This window comes from Thunnus maccoyii, chromosome 3 (genome assembly GCF_910596095.1).
Source record: "Thunnus maccoyii chromosome 3, fThuMac1.1, whole genome shotgun sequence".
Lineage (NCBI taxonomy): Eukaryota > Metazoa > Chordata > Actinopteri > Scombriformes > Scombridae > Thunnus > Thunnus maccoyii.
In genome coordinates, this window is record NC_056535.1 from 28096527 (window position 1) to 28120413 (window position 23887).

At 38.7% G+C, this 23887-nt stretch overlaps 1 protein-coding gene across 4 annotated transcripts in view; it reads right to left on the reverse strand.

Annotated features, from left to right (window-relative positions):
* The window catches only part of arhgef10la (Rho guanine nucleotide exchange factor (GEF) 10-like a), a 124571-nt gene that overhangs the window by 42194 nt on the left and 58490 nt on the right, over nt 1–23887 (reverse strand). For all 4 annotated transcript variants that reach the window (XM_042406800.1, XM_042406798.1, XM_042406799.1 and 1 more), the window contains 2 exons: nt 22479–22579; nt 4223–4344 (listed from right to left, as the gene is read on the reverse strand). In XM_042406800.1, the coding sequence (XP_042262734.1) occupies nt 4223–4344; nt 22479–22579 (223 nt within the window). The remainder of the gene's footprint in view (nt 1–4222; nt 4345–22478; nt 22580–23887) is intronic.

Sequence of the window (23887 nt, forward strand, 5' to 3'; positions counted from 1 at the left end):
GTGTCCTAGATAGAGACAGGCACATAATTTAAGCCATTCAGTTCCCAATGCACTGTGTGACGCCATCGTATGCCACTTGTTATACAGATTGCCGAGCTGTCAGATTATTGGGCTTCATAAATGCATCCATTATTGGCCTCCATGCTTCAGGCTAACATAGCTTGCTGGACAGAACTGAAAGAAACGGCTGATGAAAGGTTCATATAGTCAAACGGGGAAGCGAAAGGGAACGGTTGTTGTCATCCAGTCTAAGTTCCAGATACTAAATACAAACAAATATTACAATTGATGCCAACAAAAGGCATCTGTTAAGGTTTTTAAAAAACTGTTGAACAGGATACAGTGACAGTTTGTGGTTCATAACCCAAAAGCATTCTATTTACATGGCATAAGACAGAAAACAATCAGTAAATCTTCACATTTTGGGAAGCAGGAGCCACTAATGTTTGGCAAATGACTTACAAATAATAGCAATGACAAAATGTGATCTCACAGTTCTGCAGAACAGCCCATTCAAATGTAATCTATTTATCTGTCATTTCTAAAGGCATCAATCCTGTTAAAATTGACATCAACTTAATAGTTGTTCAGAAAATTATATTAATTGTTCCATTTAACAGCTGGTTCTCCTATATAGAAAACTGGTTCAGCTGTTACCCTTTCTGCTACACTATCTCCTCTTAATCCCTTAACCCAAACACCTCACACCCTCCCTTTGGGCCAACTGCCAAACCTGCTCTGTATCATCTTTCAAAATGGCAGAGAGGGCAGCGAAACAGAGCGTGCACTGACTCTTTAAACAACAAGGACCCATCAGAATGTGGTTTGTCTATTAGCCACGATAACGTCTGATTCTCTAGGTGTGTGTAAGTGTGTGTGTGTGTGTGTGAGAGAGAGAGAGAGAGAGAGAGAGAGAGAGAGAGGGCGAGAGAGACAGGGAGAAAATGAAAGAGATAAATTGAGAGGAGTCAGTCTGCCCCCGCTGTTCTCACTCAGCAGACTTGTGATAAGGTTTATCTCCGGTGCCTAACGAGTTCACCCAGTAGCCCTCTCCAGCTCCCACCGTGTGGACCAGGGTGTGCTGAGCAGCACACAGCCAGCAGTGGGTTGAGCTCCCTTAGGTGACCTGTGCGTGTTGTTCATGCTACGCTGCTTTAGAACTTTATTTTCTGTAGGAAATGGCTTCGGCCCCTTCGGCCACATCTCTTTTAATCTGGGATTTCTTTTTTTTGCCTCCTTTTCTTCATCCTTTCTACTCACTGTAACTCAGACTGCCAAGAGAAGCTGCAAGAGCTGGAGAAAGAGATGCTGCGGAGCTTTGGCACAGAGAGGCGTGTGTGTCCCAGAGGCAGTGGCTGAGGCACAGATGGAGACAGAGAGGGGGGCTGCTGCTGAGTTAAGCCCCTAATCACAGTCTGCTCTGCATGAAGGACTTAAAGTCACTCCATTTAATGCTACCTTCTCTTTAGTCAAAAAAGGGAAAGAAATACTACTGCTTACCTCTTCAGCTTTCTGATACCTAGGCCTCCATTCTTATCACATACTCATTCTTGTGATGTGTAAAAGTGCATAGCTACAGTATATAGTCGAAAAGAGAAACATACATGCACATATACTTGCATACTCAGCAGTGCAAGCATACATGTTTGACATTACAGCCCTACATACATGCTGAATTGAATGCGTCTCAGAAAAAAAATAAAGCCATGTGAAATAATTTCATGGTAAACCACATATGTGACTGACATGGACACTATGCCCTTTACTGGTGTGATCAGGTGCTTCATTTGTTTGTGCAGGAAGTGGAGAATATGAGCAGATCCTCAGAGACTCAGGGGGTCCCACTGGCTCAAAACATATTAATTGACTTGGCTCCACTTCCAGCCAGATGTAACACACTTTTGCAGAATACTCTGGAACGTCTGCGAAATCTTTTGGGAAATCCCCCGCTACCATGTCAGAGCTACACTTTCTGCACTTTCAGCTGCAGTTTCACCTAACCTTCCTCTCTCGTCCGCATGGCTAGCAGACTATGGGTTGGCGTATAGGTCTTAATCTAATGTTGGAACATTGATTTATGCTTGGGTGTCCCACAGCCATTAAGATAATTGCATGATCACTTTATAACATCCTCCCCTGGTGGCCAAGGTAATTTGGCTCCCCCCAACCACCCACCTTGCTCAGTAAGACCCGTAACCACATTATTGCAATTGAAAATGTGGTTGGAAATATCATCTTTCAGTCCCTGCAAATTGATTTCATACCATTTCCACTGACTTCTAACACCCTTTTAGTCTATCTTTCACCTGTGCTGACCATTTGATCTGTTGGAGGCTTCTAGGTCTTAACAGCTTGTATTGATTGAAATTCTTCAGCATCTTGAGGAGATGCTCTCATGTCACCTTGTAATTCCAATAGTCTAGGTATTTTTGAGTGAGCTCATCTCCGAGACAATGTATTTTTATCTGCTAGGGCAAGGCAAGTGCACTTTGATTACATTCAATGGAAAATGACTGTGTTAAATGGCACTAAGATCTCTTTCGACAAAACCATTATTAAAATAAAGATTGCATGGCCACTATGGGCTAATGGCTACTTAAGAGGAGAAGTTAGCATCAGTGAAAGTCAAACTGCTTTGACAGATTGATTGTAATGGAGGCCTTTTTCTTCCTAAGTATAAACACTGCCAGTTTAGAAACATTAAACACATAAAAATCTTTGCAGCTAAAGCACAATCGATGCCATCCATTCCATTGTTTAGTCTTAAATATTTCATTAGTCATGATCAGCTTTAGTATTATTTTGTGCATCCAAATGAAAGTACATAATAATTCCTTCTTACAGTATGCTACAGTATGTGCTTCATCCATAGGGAGGCTTTTTCATGTCATATTTTTATATATTCATTTTAGTTTATATGTATAAACTTAAGTGGAAGTATTTGGTTTGGTTTTGAATATCATTTGTTATATTGTAAATGTAAATTGTGATTGTGATAAAGTTGTTGTTTTTTTTTATCCAAGTCCAGACGTTGTTGTGCAGAAGTTATAAATTTGTCAACCATCAAATATTTTACCATTCCCTTTATACCAAGGGAGCCATCCCTTTATTAAATGTGGTTGTATTAGACTATCATAGGTAATACTGCAAATTAATGAGTAAGGCTGCTTTATTTTTCTGAAATAGGGCGAAAACACAAATGCAAGCTAAATCTCCAGGTGCAAACACACACGGGCTTGACCAGTACATTTTTGATCATTTTGATGACCGCAGGCATCGACTAAAACCAGGCACAGCTCATTGCAACTTAATATATTATTAATAGGAGAAACTCGGAATAAGCAGGTGGAGCTGGCTGAGCTTCAGTAATGGTCTATCATAAGAGCACCTCTCAACCCCTTAAAAGCAGCAACAGGTGAGGAGAGGCTAAGAGGTGAGAGACGCTCGGGTGTCTGAGACAGAGCAAAAGAGTTCATCGACACAAACACAAAACGCCCCAACTATTAATGTGCATCAACCAAAATATGTTATCAGTGGTATGATAACATCATTTTGATGTTTATTGGTACCTTCCTGCTCCTCTTCAGCATATTTGAAAAGCCTCATTTATTTATTCAATCTCTAGTCAACATAAGACAGTCCTTATTTATCCAACAGGGGGAAAAAAATCCATATATCTTTAAAAAATAAACAGATTTTCTAGTTTTAAAATGTTCTAGTTAGTGTTTAGAAAAGTGCACAAGTTTTATTACCATTAAATCTCGCTGTCATGTTGGTAGCTTTAAACAATTAATGAAGTTATCCATGGTGTGTGTAAAATAAGCAGGACTTTGCTTTGAGTGTGGTCTTTGCCAATAAGTTGGTATGAGCAGGTGGAAACATAATTCCCTGAAAACATAGAGGGTGTTTCTGCCTCTGCAATCTGCACAAATCAGTGTATTTTTTTTTTAATGTATTCATTTTTATCATTTATTTATTTCCCCTGTGTGCCCCCGAGCTCCTAGATAAACAAAGAAGTGTGTGCTTTGTAAGTGCTACACTGATGTTATTAACACACATGACATGCAGATATGAAAAGACTATGAAATTCAATTTTCTTTCTTTTAAAATATGCACTTACTGCGTTAATCGGATTTAAACAGTTTTAAACTTCAGAACATATGGTAACCGTCCTCTCTTTAAGAAGAGATTTTTTGCCTTGTTTTGGCAGCAGTGGACTCACCTTTCTCTCTGGTGACTTTGTAGCGAAGACAGGCATGTGAGAGGCAAGCAGCGGATACCAAAATGGGGCCATGGTCTTCCCTTCATCCTCTCCACATAACCAGCCTGGTGAATTCTCCTCTCCTGAAAATAAAAAGAAAAAAAAGTATTATTTTCCTTCTCACCGAGGTGGTATCGACTTGATGTTGTTGTACTTTACCAACTTGTTTTGTTGTTGTACTTATTGACAGCATACATGTCACCCCCACAGTTGAGCCAAGCTGTAAAATTATCCTCCGAGCTATGTCGAAACCACGCAAAATAATCAGAAAGACATTGCCCTACCTCCGATATGTAATATGAATGGTGTTATTAGCATGCAAAAGTTATAATCAGCCAGAGGTTTATTCCCTGCTGTAGGAGGCAAGGCCAGGTACTGCCAACACAGGGCCTCAACAGTGATTAAACCTGTACTTAATCAACAGTGAGTTAGTCCCAGCAGGAAAAATGCAACTGCAGTATTCGAGTTATAATAATGGATTTGCCTGGTGTGTGTGCCATCTCAGCGCTCATAGCTCTGAGCTACAGGTGCACCCTTGACAAGGTGCTGGGCAAATCTGCCAAAGTACTCTCATTATGTAATTTTGTAATCATCAATTTCAATTTACAGAAACTAAATTGTGCATGAAATTTAACAGCTTGCTAAAATTTGCTTGCTGGTTTGTTTGCATAGGTTACTTTGGAAAAAGCTACACTTTACCTATAATTTGCCTTGAAGGCATGATCACAGATGCATTAAAGTCATTTACAGTAGTTTTAAAAGTAAATAGCAGAGTTAATTTAATAAGAGCATTGTTTCTCACTCTTTTTGTGGTAGATTGGTAAGTAGTACACGTAAAGGCCAGTTAGATTAGCTTGCACTGACAGACAGCACCAGTGGTTGTAAATTTGCATTTATCTGTTTTTGCCACACAGATATGTGACATCACTGGTATTTGGATTAATATGAATGCTTATAACAACAATTAAAAAATATATGTTTTCGGTAATCTAATATTTTATATTTAAAAATGTGTACTTTACTCTTTTAACTTGCTAATGAAATGACTGAGCTGAGATTAATATAACATCACTCTCCTGACTTGACAGTTTGCAAGCAGGGGATCACAGAGGAGCAAAATCCTTGCCACATTCAAAGCTGGAGTACATATGAATAAATGACAAAACATGTTTATACTGAGCGAGAAATAACAAGAATGATCAAGGACAGGAATGAACAACACTGGGTGAGTGTTAGGAATGTGAATCTTTGGGAATCTCACTATTCAATTCGATTATGGGTGTTCGATTTGATGCAGAATCAATTCTCGATTGAATGAAAAGGGGGCTCTATTTTCAGTCTCTTGCTCCGGTATACTGTGTGCCAAACCATTCACTGGTGTCCTTATTCCACTGAAATACAATATGAAACATAACTGGCAATTAAAATAAATGGTCCGCAGCCTTTTTATTTCAAAAAGTTAACCTCATTAATTAATGAATAAATTAATTTGAAAGCATCTTACAGTCTCCTGCCTGTATGAGAATAACAAAATGAGGGGGAGGCAGAGTGCTTCGCTGTGTTAGTATTAACGTTAAAAGCATACTATGTGGGATTTGTCAGTTGCTGTTTGTAAACACGACATCCAAAGTTGGCCCCTCCTTCCCGGCTCAATCACACCAGAGCGAGCTGAGAGCACGAGCGAGAGAGAAAGAGAGAGCGGCGGTAGCGAGAACAAAGCAGTGAATCAGATAAATAAAACGCTATTTTTTTCTGATTGTTTCACAGCAGTTACATTCTAAAGCACAAATAAACACGCCCACACCTCCACACAACCCTGTTGGCTGCGGCCTCTCTGCTCTGCGTGTATGTTCGGGGAGCTCAGCCCCACCGTCGGTCAAACAGACACAGACCTGGACTCTTTATACATCCATGACACAGACAGAGAGCAGAGGAGAGAGACGGCGATGTAACCTGGTTGCTACATTTTTATAGAGTCCAGCCTCACACCCTGCACGCTGTTATTGGCTGGGGTCTACACACCCACTGCCCAAACGTTGACACCCTGTCTGGAACACAGCAAAATAATAAGAAAATACAGGCAGAGGGCAGGGTCTCTGTAGATACATAAACCACCACACACTTCTAGTGGGTCATAAGTGATGAAAGAGAGGGATTATTTTTTTATGAGTCTACATTGTTTTTTTAGGAAAATCCTTCATAGTATGCCTTTAACAGAGGGCGCGCAGCATTGCCAGGGACACCTAGCGCTACAGGAATTTCTGTTCCAGGACCAGCAGGTTCAGGAACAGCCTCTTCCCCTCAGCTGTTACCTTGCTGAACTCTGCACCACAGTGATAGATCTACAAGTTTACATCATATTCCTATCATAGCTTGAGCTGTTTATATTTACCCTTACTGTTTATTCTATTTATATATTATACATATGTACATTACACCGCACTGCACTTTACTGCTTCTTTTGCACTTCCTGTTAGATGCTAAACTGCATTTCGTTATCTCAGTACTTGTGCTACTGTGCAACAATAACAAAGTTGAATCTAATCTAATCTATATCTCCAGAAGTGGAGAGCAGCCTCCGTGGGAAAGCCATCGCCGTCCGATACGCTGAGCAGGCGTAAGGTTGTTGAGGTGAAACAGGCTGAGCGTCAGGGTCCTTTCCTCACCTCAGAGACGGTTTAAGTTGTTTAATGCTGCAGTGTGTGTTTGTCAGCCAGTCTTGTTTGTTACTGCTTGAGTTTGCTGCTCCGCTCCGCTAACGTTAGTCTCTGGGTGGCGGCGAATATTGTGGAGTTTTCACAATATACAGTACTTCACGTTTGTCTCACAAAGGTAATTATCTAGTCATTAAATCAAACTTGACATACCGCCTCGCAGTCCACCAACCAGTCAAGTTGCAGTTGATATAATATTTGTAGTGACATTGAAGGAATTTAATAAAAGGTATTAGGTGTGTTTTTCTTGTATATGTTCACATACTTGGCCAATAAAGCTGATTCTGATAGAAGATAAAGTTGTAGCCATGACAGGAGACAAAGCTTCAGATATGGATGTTACAATGGATGTACAAATCCTAAAACTTGGATACTTCACACACATCTTTAACCAGGCAGCACAGAAGATCTATACAATCACCACAGGTTCAAAGTGGGCACCGAAGATTAGCGTCACCAATTCAGTATGAGGCCAAATGTGTAATATGGTCAGAATCTCCTCATCTGTTCCTGAGTTTTCCAGAAAAGTGTTTTTGCAGAACATTATGATGTCACAGTGAAGTTGACTATTGACCTTTTGAATATAAAATGTCATCACTTCATTTTATCCTATCAGACATTTGTGTGAAACATTGTCATAATTAGCGTATGAATTCTTGAGTTATGGCCAAAAACGTGTTTTGTGAGGTCACAGTGACCTTGACCTTTGACCTCTGACCACCAAATTCTAATCAGTTTGAAAATGCTTGCAACCGCTGCCTTTTTTCAAAGAACTACAAGATAACTAGTGTGTGCATGCTGTAGACTGTCTGGGGTGCGTCACCGCCCTCGTAGTTGTGTTCCGCTTTTTTCATTCCGACAACATCACATTATTAACTAATATTTAGAAAATCAATTTTTGACATTTGTGAATGGATTCAGAATCGTAGGAGATAAGAATCAAGATTCTTATCGATTTTTTTGTTTTGTGTTGTGACTTTTCATTTCTTTCAATCACTTTAATCACACTGAAAGTAAAGAGCAAATTATGTATGTCAAATTATTTTTTCAAGCCATAATAAAGTGTTGATTTACATTTACACAATACATTCATTGAAGAGGCATATAAGACAAACAGTCCACACAAAGATCTTGCACAATTTAAGTGCAGTATATCCATTTAAGTACTTCATCTCTCTCATAACACAGTGAAAAATCAGCTCTGCTATAAGCAAGGTTACTGTGAAGAATGGGATAGATAATTATGAGTTTTAAATCATTTAATCATTTATATTTACAGTCATCTCAAGTGTTCTTTAATAATTCATTTTTTTTAGGGGCGGAGTTGGCCTCTGGGCTGACTATCCGTGACTGAGCCTCTGCCTCTGCGTGAGGTCACTTATTCAAAGACTTCAATTGAAGGCAGATTGCTGCAGGTGGGGCAGCAGGTCCAGTGATTTCCTTGACCTCTGAGTTAATTATCAACTTTCTTCAGCTAATTAATACATTAGCATAAATAATGCTCCATTTGTGTATGCTGACTTCTCTTACTGAATTCGTCTGTCAGTAAAAATGGATCTGGTTACCGATTTAAGAGAGAGATAGATACACAGAAAGATAGAAAGATAGAGAGAGAGAGACTGTGATACACAGAAACGGACAGAGAGAGAAAGCGGTTGTGAGAGAGCGCAAATTATCCTTAACCTTCAGTCTTTGCCATGTAGTAATGATGATGAATAACAGTGAACAAATGATAAGCACAGACCTAAATTGAAAACGGCATTAAATAGGAACACGCAGGCCACTCACCTCAACACGCGCACTCTCTCTCTCTCTCACACACACACACACACACACACACACACACACAGCTACACTTTATCATATACACATTAATTTTCATCAGTTGAACCTCTAAACACAGGAAAACATAACAATCAAGAGCTGTTATCCTTTAGTTCAGAAGTTATTTATCTGTGGGTACATTACTTTTAAAGTAAAGTCAGATTTTTTGTTATGTAGATTAAAATTATAGGAAATAAAGATAAAAATAACTTACTTTATATTGAGTATGTTTAGTAGCCACTACATGTAAACTACTACCTGAGTACACTGCAGTGGAGAATTGCTTGATCACTCAATAAACATATAAATACATCACTGTCAGGTTTTGAAATAATGAAATCAAATAATACAATCAGAAGTATAATGTATTATATCTCTGAGAGAGAGAGTACACCACATAGAATTACCTTTTCTCTCTCTGGCGAGTTTGGCAGTCAGCCAGTTCTTCTGTACAGAATCAAAAATATCCATAGCTAACCCTAAAGGTTAGTAACCAACACTCAGATAGAAACAAGGATCAAGAGTTCAACTAGACTAGGAGTAAGATTTCTTCAGAACCATGTTTGCCATAATAACGGCACGCAAGTGTGGACCGAAGCGGCATCTGATGACAAAGTGACATCGCTGTCACGTTTAACTGAAGAACAAACAACACCGTCCTCTGAATGGTTGTCAGATAAAAACACATTAAAGAGACATAGAAATCTACATAACTATGATTTGTCTTATCACAGGCTCAGACAAAAGTACAACAACATAAACTAACTGTTAAACAAAGGCTAAATAACTTACATGCAGGCAACTGTCCCATTTTACACAGCAAGGAGCTAAATTTAAAATAGACACAGTATGTTGATGATGTAGAGCAGATGTTGAATGACAGACTTAACACTGATCACTTAGTTTGAGAATAATATTTGTCAAATATATAATATACACAAAAAGTACATCAAACACTCACTGCTATTTAAATCTCTCACAAAATCAATCTATAATTTTGATAATGTAGTAAAATGACTGTAAAAAATGAAGACATAATCAAAAAAAACTGTTTCATACATTTTGTTCCATGTATTCTATGTTTCCCCCACAACATTGCCTTTTGAATTATGCCTCATATCAAATTCACATCATGTTGGATTTACCATAAATAGCACTTACCGACTGGGAAAAAAAAAAAACATTCATGTCAACCTCCTAATGGTAATTACAAGTAGGGGCCTGGGACATGCGACTTACTGTGGTTTCCAGTATATACCAATTAGTGTCAAATTGCGGAAGTGTGTCGACACAGGCAGCAAACTGCAGCAAAGCCACTAATGTCAGCAGTCCGATATAATAAAAATCAAAACCATAGTTATATATTACAACTAATACAATGAACTAGTTATTTTGCATGCAGGTGGTCAATTAGTTAAATGTGAAAGCTTTGAATACGGATCCCACATGCAGTGTACTGTAAAACTTATTCCAAATGAGGTTTTTTTTTCTGCCACTAATGTGCTACTATCCACTACAGCACATGGACTGTAGCAAATTCTTAATAAAAACCCCTGAAAACATAAATAGATACAAAAGAAGAAGAGAATAACGGTGTTTCAACAAAGGTCCAGGTGTTAGAGATGTAGCTGTCATTTCACTGTCAAAGGTCAAACACCATCAGTTTGGCTTGACCATAAATTCATCTGGGCAGTTTGTCAAGGAGCAGTACATGAACATATGACATAAAACTTATGTGGATGTACTACTTCAATTAGTATAATCATGGTTCTCTAAGTGCAGCTGCCTTTTGGGCAGTGAAAGTCCATCACAGAGCAGTGCTCATATTCATACAACTGGAGATACAACTGACTTCTATTTCTGGCGCCTAGTAAAATCGGAATATCAAATCGATCCTTGATCCACAGTTGCTGCATGGACGTATTGACTGCTGACAGATCTGTGTAGTGATTCCCAACCAGAGGTACTTGTACCCCTGGGGGAACTTCTGCAGTAGCCAGGGGGTACGTGGAAAGACTATGGAGTAGTTCAGCTAGTTTAAAAAATGGAAATCATGATTTGTTTGTTGATTTGTTTTACCTAAATAATGGGGGTTTTGGAGGAAAATAAAAACACCAGTAGCATTACAGACTGGTGTGAGGCTGATCTTTGGTACATTTATTTCATACTAATCAATAAACTACCAGCTGCAATAAACCAACAGCATGTTTTCCACCAACCTGAGTCAGCTGTAATGCCTGGACATCACCTTCTGATTTTGAGTGTATGAACACTAGTTATCAAGTGAGCAGAGAGGTCGAAATGGACGACTGTAAGTGCTGAATAAATGGTTGAAATTTCTGGCTTCTTTCAGTCCTTGTGGTACTAGTAATAATACAAATTTGACCAAATCTTCTGGAAAAAAAAAACAAAACAAAAAAACCTTAACATCAACAATTCCAAAATTACTTTGTCTTGAATGACAAAAAAATCTGTAACACCTATACACCTGTTTTTATTAATATATGATGGGTAGAGTCTGTGAAGGGGTACATCAGATAAACAAAACCACTGGATTATAGGGCCAGTATTCATAAAACTAGATTTGCAAAATGTAATCACTCTTAATAATATATTGTAAATTATCATAATATTACTACAGTAATATTACAGTAATATAATTCTATACACAGTCCCATCAATGTCCACTGCAAATTAAAGTCTTTAAGTCTGTAAAATACAGCTAAAAATGTTATTTCAAAAGCAAGGTGTGTTCATATTCAAAACTAATTGCTCTGAAACGATTTTTTCTTTTTTATGTGTTGAAGAAGAAATTATTATGCTATGTTGCAGTTTATTTATCTACAGTGTTAATTAAAGACAAACTATATGACTGATGTTATTCCCCAAGCTAAAGGTTAAGGTCATCTACTGTGTACTCAATCCCAACTACTGTACAATAACTATGTATAACATAATTTGTGGATATGTAGGGTTGGAATACTAAGTAGGGAGATTTAGTTTCTCAGTTTCTTTATTCCAATCATGCTTTTGTTTCAAGTCTTTTGCTGATGAAGATTAATTTGCAGAGCATGGCGCTCTATCAACCCTAGTGACACAAAGGGCAAAGATATAGACTAATTAAATACACCAGTGCAATTGATATTTCCCATGGATCAATGCAAGTGTGGGATCTGTTAATTAAATCCGTGATAATGTTTACTCATCATAAACATTTCCCATGTTTGAGCACAGAGAGATAGGAAGATAATCTTCGCTCTCTGACAGATTAATTTTAGGGCTAAGGAAAAATCCTGCCAGCACATACAGAGTAAATTTTTTTTTTTTTTTTGAGGGGGAGGCTTCTGTTGAATGTTTCTATAAGAACTATTATCAAAGGAAATCTTTTCAGCCAATGCATTGAGTAGACATAATTTAACAGCACAAAACAAAAAGATAACAGTTGCTCATAATGTTGAGCTAATGTTATTTGAACAAATGCATAAAATCAGTCACCATGGCAACCAAGCAATCTGAGTCCTTGGACTAATGAAAGTAAAGCCCTCGCAGTCTTCCCTAAAGCCCATGTGGTATGGTTGATTTTGCATTCTCCCCCCTCTCTTGTCTCCTGTGCGGTATACATCGGCATGGCACAGGTTATCACACAGTGGATTAAGAAGGCGTGTCAGAGTGTGTGCCAGAACCTCCTAGCCGCACTCCACTCATCTATTGATCCACATGCAAGGGAAAAAGCGAGAGACCAGCACACTTAGCAGTGTAACCGCAGGCAACAGCCCCCTGCCTGCCCTCTGTTCCCTGCAGTGGGACTGATTGCTTGTCTCAATCATCCTTTCACACCCCTCCCCTTCCATTCCACACACACATACACACACACACACATAAACACATACTCCCACACACCCTCTACATCTCTCTTGCTTTTCCCTCATTCATTCCTCCGCTTCTGTCTCCAACGTCTCGGCAGCAATCTCTCATGATTTGACGGCCTCTTCTTGTGAGGGCCATCAAAGTCTGAAGCCTTAACCCTGTCTGAAAGGGCTGGGACTGCATGGTAGGAAGCAATTAATTCTGCAGTGAGAAAGTCCATTAATTAGGCAATGCTTCTGGCTATTTCACGAAGACACATCAGAAACAGTAGGGCTACTTGGAGAGGCATAAAAGATGCAGTGGCACACCAGGTTATTAATGGACCCCAGGGCTCCTGGCGAAGCACCACTGTGGGGTAATTCTCACTTTCTATTTAAAGGCCTCATAACTACACCCCATGCACTCACAAAGTGACAAATGCTGTTTATTGGAAACGTGTCTTATCGGGCTTGGCTGCCATATTATATAATGTAAAGCCTGACTACCGGAGCAGCTTCAGCATTCTGCTAAAGTACAACAATCTCCAGTTAAACTTTTTTAAAACCACCACAAACCACAGGCTGCAAAATGTTATGGAAATGCTCAAGGTGCAAAGAGTTCACAGAAAAGCTCACAGAATTAACAAGGCATTGTTAATGGGCAATTCATTGATGGGATAGGACTTTAATACAGCATGCAAGAATGTCACTAAAAGCCACTGATATTCACACATATGACACAGAGAATACCACAATACCGCTGTGTTTCCTGTAAATGGAGGTAACAGGATAAACACTAGTGTGAGGATGGGTCTGGAAAACTGAGTTTTGTGATGTCTAATCACTCACTAAATCATGCATGAGAACATTAGCTATTTGTGGTGTACACCATTCAGGGACATTTCGGAGCGGGGCACCCATTTCAAACTAAACAAGCCCATGGTTCGGTGCGTTTGAAATGCTGATTCAACTGTCTCTCTTGAGCACAGGGCAGGCCTGCCTCTGCCTGCAATGACGAGGAAGCCTCAGTGACAGTACACCATCCGTGAAATTAAATCAACAACTCCCTTATTGTAATTACATTTGGTTAAATGGGAAGGCAAAGTGTGGGTGTAATACAATTAACATGTAATTGTCATCCTGACCAGGTTGGTGCTGATCTATTTCCCCAAGGGATTCAATGAAAACCATCACCCCGCCCTCTTGTCTACCATTTGTTTTCAAATGAATGATTTGATGAGGACCAGTTTGTAACAGTGTTGCTGTGTATGTGTGAGCCAACTTGTACTGTATGTGATCTAGTTGCTACTAGAATCAACTTTGAATTATGATTCTTTCTGACCTTTTTTTAAATAACAATGGACTTATTTGCATATTCATATTGCAATATCATTGTATTCCTTATTATTATTTGGGGGTAAAATATTTTTTTAATTATAAAATAACTTAATAAATGAAAATCTTGATACAAAATATTTTAGAACTAGACATTTGCAGGGAAGTCAAACACATTACAATTAAGTTCAATCATGTAATTCTGTGTTAATAATACTTCTTTTCAATCAAAGAAATACAAAAACATCTAATTTAATTTGTTACATCAGGTGGGAACAAAAACATGAATAGACCTCACTGAACCATGTGAACTACTTATCTCCCTGAAGGAAGTATGATTAAAAAGTGTAAAGCACAGAGGGGTGGTGGATGTTACACACATCTGACTCATCTGACAACCTGTATTCAATTCCCAACCTTGTTCTACAGCAAATAGGGTTTTTATACAAACAAGCAATTTTTCTCAGCATGAATGAAACTTCTCTTAACCAAAGTTTAAGTGTCCTAACCCTAACTCTAACCTTTAACTAAAATATTTTTTTAATCAAATATACACCATATATCATAAAAACCTAGTATGACTATACACAAAATATCAATGGGGTTCTAATGTGATTTAAAAAATATGATTACAAGGAGGGTGTGGTTATGGCTCTGAACTAGGCCCACGTCTTTCTGTGAGCTCCTGGCAAAATTTGATTAAATTCCTGTACATATTCTGTAAAAGTATGGACAATGCCAATGTAATAATTCTGCAGTCTACACAATCATTAATATGCCATCAAAAAAGGCAAAGAACAGAAATAGAGGAAGATGACGAGTGGGATGCTAGCAGTCTTGCTAGCTAAACAAGTAACACTAGCACTACCATCCAGTCAGAAATAGCGGCTACTGAAACAGTTCAAAACTTGGATGTTGTTCAAAAACTGATAATGAGAATTAGAAATGACCTTGCCACAAAGTTTGACAGAGTCATAAATGCAATTCAAGATGTTAAGAGGGACGTGTGAGACTTCTCTGGTCGCATGGATGAGGCAGAAGAGTGTATTAGCAATTTCAAGGACACAATTTACTTGGAGAAAGGCAAAACGGAAGCGCTAGTTAAACAAGTCGCTCTCCTCATATACAAGCTTGACAAGCTCAAAAACCACTCATGGAGATCCAACGTTAGACTGGTTAACTTGCCCAAAAAAGTGGAAAAGACTCACGGAGTCGCTTTCCTCAAGAAATGGCTACATGAAGCACTGGGCCCCGCAACCTTTCCTACACCAGCTATCATTGAGAGAGCACACAGGCTCCCCAGTCAGGCACAATCCAACCAAATCTCCTCACCAAGAGTCCTCATTATGAAGTTTTTGAATTTCCAAGATACAGTCCGAGTAATGCGAGCAGCCAGGTCCAAAGGCAAGGTACTGTGTGGTGAACAGGAGGTCATGTTATTCCCAGACCTATCAGCAGAGCTGCACCAGCAGAGTAGGCATTTTGTTTGGGGTAAAACAACAACTGAGATCCCTGAACATACGCTATGGAATAGTTTACCCAGTCATGCTTTGTCTGACAACTGATGGACAAAGATGTGAGTTTGAATCCCCAGCAGAGGCTGAGAAGTTTGTTCAGGACATACAACACACAGAAGACGCACAGAGGAACTAAATTGGATCTGTGGAGAATATCACTAATCTCCTGCGCCATGTAAGAAATTACACTGTTTGGCCTGTTGACTAATAGGTGAACCTATAAATACTAAGGGTAACATTTTCACCTATTTATTGTTGTTTTCCTATTTTCTATTTATATCGAGTTATTATGGTGTTAGCTTATCGTATGACGGCTGATATTTTCATTTAGATTAGCAGAGAAGTGTGCATTTCGCTGTTCACTCCAATAACTGTTACCTATAGTCTTTATGAGAAATGGACAGGCAATCTGTATGGCTGGTGTCCCTGGAGTGTTCCTATACTGTAAGAGAGACTACTCAGATTATTTCATAAATACTTGTCTGTGAAAATGTCAAACTGTTATCAGGAGACACAAATGTCTCTTTTTTTCTTTTTTTTGTTTTGGTGGTGGGGGAGGGGGGGGGGGGGTGTTTACTTTTGTGTATTACTACACTGCACCCTTGCTTACACTGGATCAGTTTGTGCACTTAACTATACCCCAAGGTGAGGGAGAGGGTGGGAGGGTACGAGAGGATGTCTTATTTAGGATGACAGCTAAGGGGATTTGTTTATGGCAGATTTTCTTTATTTTATGTTTGTCTTTATTCCTCACAATATAACTCCATATGATGGCACACTTTTAAGGTGACGAGGTGAGGTGAGGTGATGATATGCTGTACAATCTGGTTTAACATTAGCTTGATTCCTCGATTGTTTTTATCCAAGAGACTCACTTACTTAGGGACGAATTACTGAAGGTACGATGAAGATGGCCAGGCCAGGAACTGGCATCATCTCTTCTCACTCTAGAGGGTTTTGGTGTTGGTTCACAAGTCTGTGCCATTCCAAGCGAAATATACTATTTCTGATACAGCTGGCAGATATTTAGTAGTACAGGGCACTCTTTTGAAAGAGTGAAATTATGAATTTGGTTAATGTCTATGGCCCAAATGATGACAATCCCTCATTTTTTGAGAATCTATTTTTACTCATTGCCTCCCTTCCAGGAACAATAATGATAGCAGGCGATTTTCACTGCACTCTAGACCCGCTGCCTGATCATTCATCAAGGCTGACGCCTCTCATTCTGAAAGTAGAGAGAAAATACAACAGTTCATGAAGGAAGTGAACATTTGCGACCCATGGAGGATGCAAAACCCAATTAAGAGGAATATTCATGTTATTCATCATCATTTAAAACCTATTCTCATGTAGATTATTTTTTAATTTCCACTTCTCTGCAACTTAATATAGCTAGCTGCCAGTATGATAGCATTGTTTTGTCAGATCATTCCCCCACCTCACTATTTTTCCAATGATTTGCAGTTAATCAAAGGTTCCACTTTGTCTCTTATACCCTAAATGGTTACAGGATTCTGATTTCATAAAATTTGTGGGGGAGCATAAAGATGTTTATTTTGCAATAAATATGGACTATTAGAAGACAAATGATTTGTTTCACTAGCTCCAAATTTGATCATTTCAAACAGAAAATGAACGAGTTGGAATCTGAAATCAGAGAGTTGGAAAGAGTGGCAAGCTTTGATAATTCAATAAAAACAAACAAAAAAAACCAATTTGACCTTAAAGCTGAATATGAGCAGCTTTACACACTAAAAGCTAAAAACTGTCTAATAAGGCTTAAATAACTCAGAAAGAACCACAAATGCAATTAGGAATGAACAGGGGGAAATAATTCCAGATCCACTGAAAATTGACCATGCTTCCGTTTCCGTCAGTAAGGCCCTTTATCAGATGGACTATCCAACAAATTTAGTAAACCAGATCATTTTTTCTAGAAAGACTAGATATCCCCTGTATCTCTGAAGATACAAAACTTGAGCTGGATAAGGAACTAGATTTAGAGGATGTTTCCAATGCCATTCTTAACATGAAAGGTGGTAAAGTGCCTGGACCTGATGGGCTCCCAATAGACATTTATAAATTATTTAAAGAAAAACTCATAGCCCCATTGTTAGACCCGCTGCCTTCAAAGTCCTTCAAACAGCGTTACCTTCCCCCTTCACTACGAAGTGCCCTGATCACTCTTATTCTAAAGCCAGACAAGCCGCCAACAGAATGTGGCTCCCACAGACCAATCTCACTTTTTAACTCTGATGCAAAGATCATTGCTAAAGCCTTGGCTATGAAACTTGAGAGGGTCATGCCTGGGTTGAAATTCTGTTTGTTGATTCATCTGCAGAAGTATCTGCATATAATTTGATTTCACAACTGTTTAAGCTCTTTTGCAGCTTGAGACAAGATTTGCAGCTTTCACCTTTACTTTTTGTAATAGCCATTGGCAACCGTTGGCAATAGCAATAAGATTACACCCTTCAATTTGTGGTATTAGAACAGGGGACCTTGAACATCATGTTGCATTGTATGCAGATGATACCATCATGTTTCTATCAAGTCCTGGAAAGTCAGTATCATCCCTCTTAAAGTTGATCAGTCAATTTGGTAGCTTCCCTGGTTTTAAGGTAAACAAAGATAAATATAAATCATCTGTTATGTTCCTAAATGAACAAGAGAGAAGAAAACCATTGATGCGCACCCATTTGTAAATGCCATAGAAAGTTTTAACTATCTGGATATTAAAATAACACCAGAGATAAGCACCCTTAGTTCAACTATGAGCCCATGTTAGCTAAAGTGTTAGTTGCCTCTCTCTCAGCCACTGGTTGAAAAACTTAACATCAGCTTTGGCTCTTGAGAAACTCACTTATGCAGATAGGAAGAAAGCTTCTGAATTTTACAACATCTGGGAGATGTTTTTTTATTTTGCTAAAAATGGTGACATTGAAGAGGCATTGGAAGTATGAAGTTATGGTGAAAATAACTTATATATTGTGAGGAATGTGTGCTGTATGCTGTTTTATGTTTGTGATTGTATTCTAACTTTATTTTTATTCATTGACTCTTTATCTACTTACTTCATTTTTCTTTTCATTGTAAATCCTTGTCCTTTTTAACTTGATTATTGGCTATTACAATCTTATTTTATTTTGATATTTTTTTGCATTATGATGTGTATTTCAATGTCAATCTTCAGATTTTTTCTTCATATCTGTCTTTTTTCAGTGACTTTTTTTTTTACGCTGTCAGTATTTTTTCATTGTCACTGGTTTTCAGTTTCAACTTTCTCTTTTTCAGTTTCACCTTTCTGTTTTTCAACTTTCTGATGAAGATTGGATATCCAAGGGCGATGGCATCATGGCAGAGATTTTGAGCCAGACTGCTGTAATTTTCACTATAGGATTGTTAACATATCACTTTATTAAGATTTAATATTGTTCAGGCAAGAAAGTAGATTCCCAATATGTGGTCAGTGTATCCAAATAACACCTGCAAGGAATTATATCATATATCAAAATGCTGCAGAGACTTTAGAACCAGCGGTAAATCACCAAAGAACTGCATAGATCAGTTCACTGGATCATGTTCTCTCCCGGGATGGTGACGCAGGACTCGGGCTACCAGCAGCTGAGATGACCAGCATGTCATGACCAGCAGCTCCTCACATCTCTGAAAACATCGCAGCTGATTTACAAACAGACGTTTATTTGGATAAACTGACCAAATATTGGGAATCTACATGGTTACTTTCTCGCTTGAAAAAATATCTACCTCTCTACTCCAAAACAGTGACAGAAAGTTGAAACTGAAAACCAGTCACTGACAGCATAAAAACATGGCGGGTGGGGCTGGGGATGAATTCATGTACATTTAGTTACTGGCTGAGACAAACCAGTACTTCCTCTCTCTATACTAGCGGCACCTGCAGGCAGTCAATCACATCAACAGCAAAGGACAGAGGACAGGATGAAGGACTGCCTATGCAGAGAGCAGCTGCGCACACATGCTGTACAGTGCCAGAAACAGGTTGTGATAACAAAAGGAAAAAACTATGAAATTGGTAGATTAACGGGATTCATTATCAATCGGGAGCACAGCAGGAGGAAGGGTTAAAAACAGGGGGACTCCCGCGTAAATCGGGAGTGTTGGCAGGTGTGGAAAAGACGGACATGAAGAAAAAATGTGATTGACAAAAATACCAATATTGAAAAACACATCATAATGCAGAAAATATTGAAAAATTGTAAGTTTTTTAATGTCTGTGTTTTATTTTTCAGTGGATCTTTTTTCAGTGCCAATACTTGTTTCAGTGCCAATACAACTTTTTCCAATACAAGTGTTTCAATGCCATTATTTCCTTTTTTTCAGTTCAGGTTTTGTTTTCATTGCCCAATTTTATTTTCGATGCCAAAATGTTACTGTCACTATTCTGGCTCCACAAAAACACACTGTTAAAAATTCAGTTCTTTTTAAATGCATGTTGTTACTCTCAAACAAAATACTGATTCCTTTAGGGTGAATGTTTCCAAGTAATTCAGATGTTACGGAAACATGTTCAAATTGAACTCAAGTTTAAATACATGCTGTCAATCATTTTAACAAGAGATGAGTGAATCAATATCTGAGTCAAACATTTCTTCTGGCTGAAAGATGGTCTTTATTCTCTCTGCAGCCCCACTGCCTGAATATGTGTCTTGAGCTTGATATATTGAAATCATCTCTGCAGTATATCTCCTCCCCTCTTTTAGGTCTACTTGTCCTAAAGCTCATCTTCTGTATTTCTCTCTAGCTCTTATTTCATTTCTTGCCCTTGCACTGTTATTCTATTGCTTTTCATTGAACCTCAAAGCTTGTTCTCCTTACACTTGGCTGCTTGTCATGTTGGTGATAGAGGAATTGGAGCTTATTTTACTTCCTCATGGCACTGTCATTTGCTTTGGATAGCAGTGTCGGCAAAAGGCCTAAAATATAAAACCTGATTTCGCCTGATCAGTTGATTCATCTGAAACTTTTTAAAGCCACAAAAAAAGCAAAGATTTCAGGTTTGTCTTTACACACAGGAGTAAAATGTCTGTGACAAGTGCTTGAGGCTACAAGGTAGTAGGATAGCCTGACAAAGACAGATCGGTGTTGACAGTTGTGCCATTATAGAGTCAATCAATAAGAGAGTAAAAATAATGTGCAATATTTACATTTTGATAGCATTTTATCCCCTGTCTTTAGTTTTGAAGTGTTTTTTCACAGGTGTAAAAACATTTATTTAGTGTTTTGTTTCCAAGTTAATGCAAAATAAACTCTGTTTATTGAATTAATTTAAGCAGAAGGAGTTAGAATGACACATTTTGATACTCTGTTCATTTTATTCTCTTCAATTCATGTTTGAGTTTGATAGAGACTTCAATTCATGGTCTCCATAAACATTATATAGTATGAGGTTCCACATCCATATGACAGCTATGGATAACATGCATGATTTGGCTTTGAATATCACCCATGTCCACGCAGCAGCCAGAACAGCTGCATGTTATAACAATGCCAGTATCCTCATCAGTACGCCTGGTGTGTTGCTGATAAAGGTGTGAGCAACAAGGAAAGGCTGGGGATCGTGTGCTTCACTGCAGCCACAGCATCCTATGCACTCAGCCTGATGTTTTTGATGCCACACTGACACAAACCATATACAGCAAGCTCTACTGGAGAGTCTACAGATATATTGTATTCTTCATACACCTCTATACCCCTGCTGTGAAAGGTGAGCAAGCAGCACAGGGGAACATTCCAGTGTTGTGTGTTCTCTTTTTGTTGTAATTTACAAGGATGGAGAACTCAAGATATACCAGAAGCACAGTCTCTTCTGTAAAGCACAAAACACTTCAGCCTTCCTCTTGACCTTTGCCAAACTAGAGCTCATTGATCTTCTCAGGGCTATGCTTGAGTATCAAAAACAATGGCAACACATCTTGAGCCACTCAAATACAGAATATGTTTAATTGAGTATCCTTTAACCTACTTTTTATAACTTCCTTTAAATCCTTGAATGTTTCTGCGCAAGCACTCACAGCAATGGCCTCTGGGATATAAGAAGCCACAACAATATGATTGGAGCTACACACTAGTGCAGGCATACTGCATGCACAACAAATCCAGAATAAAGTGTGTGTGACAAGGAAGAAATGCTCAAGGCGACACAGGGAGTAGCAAAGGATGGGGAAAGGGGACTGTGGTAGTGAGTGGGTTGAATATGCATGCCATCATGGCCAAATAAGCAGATTAATGTCCTCAGTAGTCCCGTCTCTGTTTTTGCCACTGGATGACAGCATGCATTGATGAACCCCAGAGAGGAAGACATCCTGTAATACAGTACGGTCAGACTACATAGTATGCTTCGGCCTGGGCAGTGCAAAGCAATGGTTGGAGGAAAGAGGTTAGGAAGATAAAAAAAAGAACTGTGCTGCTCCCTGCTGGGCAGGGTCTGGTCATTTATTAGTTCACTGTTGAATGACTGTTGACCATTGCTGAGTCTCCACAATGACATGTCCAACAAAATGTAAAAAGGGAGACTTAGCAGTACAAATGATTGATAGTAGAGAATTTAAAGTGTTTCTAATGCTTTTTCAAGCACATCAAGTAGCCCACATCCTGAATGACAAGTAATATTTGGTTTCACAAAGATAGATGACATCTTGGAACAGAGGTTATTAATTTAACATTGTTCAAACAGTTTGCCTCTTTCCATAGCACATAAACTTCTGATGACCCAGTTGAGTGTCTTGGTTTTTCTCTGATTATATAAGTCTTAACACCAGTTTTAGCCAATAGAGAGTGAAGCAAACACTGATGATGTGTCTGAGCCTCTGACTAAAAACATTGTTATTGCATTTCATTGCATTACATCATACTGTTTAAATAAAAATGACATAGTAATCCCATCTGCGCGTCTGTATGCCTCTATGAGTGAAATGGTGTGCGCGTGTGTGCTTACGTTGCGCAATCTTGGCCAAGTGCAGACGGTTGACCCAGGAGATCTTACTAAGGGGGTTGGGAGTGTTGAAGACCACCATGAAACTAACAGGACGTCCTGACCTGGAGGAGAACACACAGAAACACACAGGTACAAGTTCAGATGCGTGAACACATCAGATGTATTGATACTGAATTTTTAACATGTTTGTCACAAAGTGCAAAACAACACAGGATATAAACACTTGTGCTCGATGGTCTCATTTTTCATTTCATCATCTCAGCAGGTCCGACAGTCTATATTGTGTGATATTGTGGGAATTTACTGGAATTTTACACCAGGGGCTACAACTGGATTTCATTGTGCAATCCTGTATTGTGTAATGATAGCGAAGCTCAGTTCAATTCAATTCAATTTTATTTATATAGTGCCAGATTACAACAGAAGTTATCTCAAGGCACTTTTCACATAGAAGAGGTCTAGACCGTACTCTTTAATTTACAAAGACCCAACATTCCCCCATGAGCAAGCACTTGGCTGAACCATAAACCTTGAAAACAAAATGTACTCCCTTTACTGGGAGAAATAACTGCAGGAACCCATCATTTTTTTGCATGTGTGGTTGTGTCTCTGTGCACACAGGTGACATTTTGCTTAGGTATAGTACACTATATGTACTGACACAGAGCCACATGAAACAGCAGTAATGTTACTGTATGACCTTGAAATGCTGTTATTACAGTAATTAAACTGGATCAATTTTCAGTTTCCCGCTGTTTCTTCCAATTACATTCCTGCTTACAGGTCACCTTAGTGGCAAAAATTTGTTGGTGTTAATGTCAATAAAGCACAAACCTGTTTACAAACCTGTAAACAAAAATAAATGCGCTGGCTGTTCAGGTGGCTTGGACAGACAATTAAACCTTTATCTCCAAAACAAGACAGCGGAGAGGAATTTCAACAGGTAGAACTTTGAATGCAGAAGGCAGCCCTAACCTTACTGGTACACGCAATGGATTTTCTTTCCATGCCACCACAAGCAATAGGGAGTTCAGATGAACACTAAAAACTTATGGCCAAGCATTCCCATACAGCTGGTAACTTATAAGAGTATATGCCAGTAAAGAAAAGATTGGACTATTTGGTGTTTTAAACAATAGTCAAAAAATCTGATTATTTATCTGGTTCCATATTTTAAAACAGTTATGGTGAGAAATTCCAATTTAGCAGACTTAAACTCAAATAATGCTGAGGTCACATATTCAATCCTGATGCATGTGAACTTTAAATATCCCAGGTAATCAGTTAGAGATCGTAATGTGTTTCAATGATGTGGCCTGTTTCCAAATGGTACTGTGAGACTCATCACTGGGTGAGACTTTAGAGTTCAAAAGTAGGCACTCGAAACATGGGCACTGACAGTTCTCTAT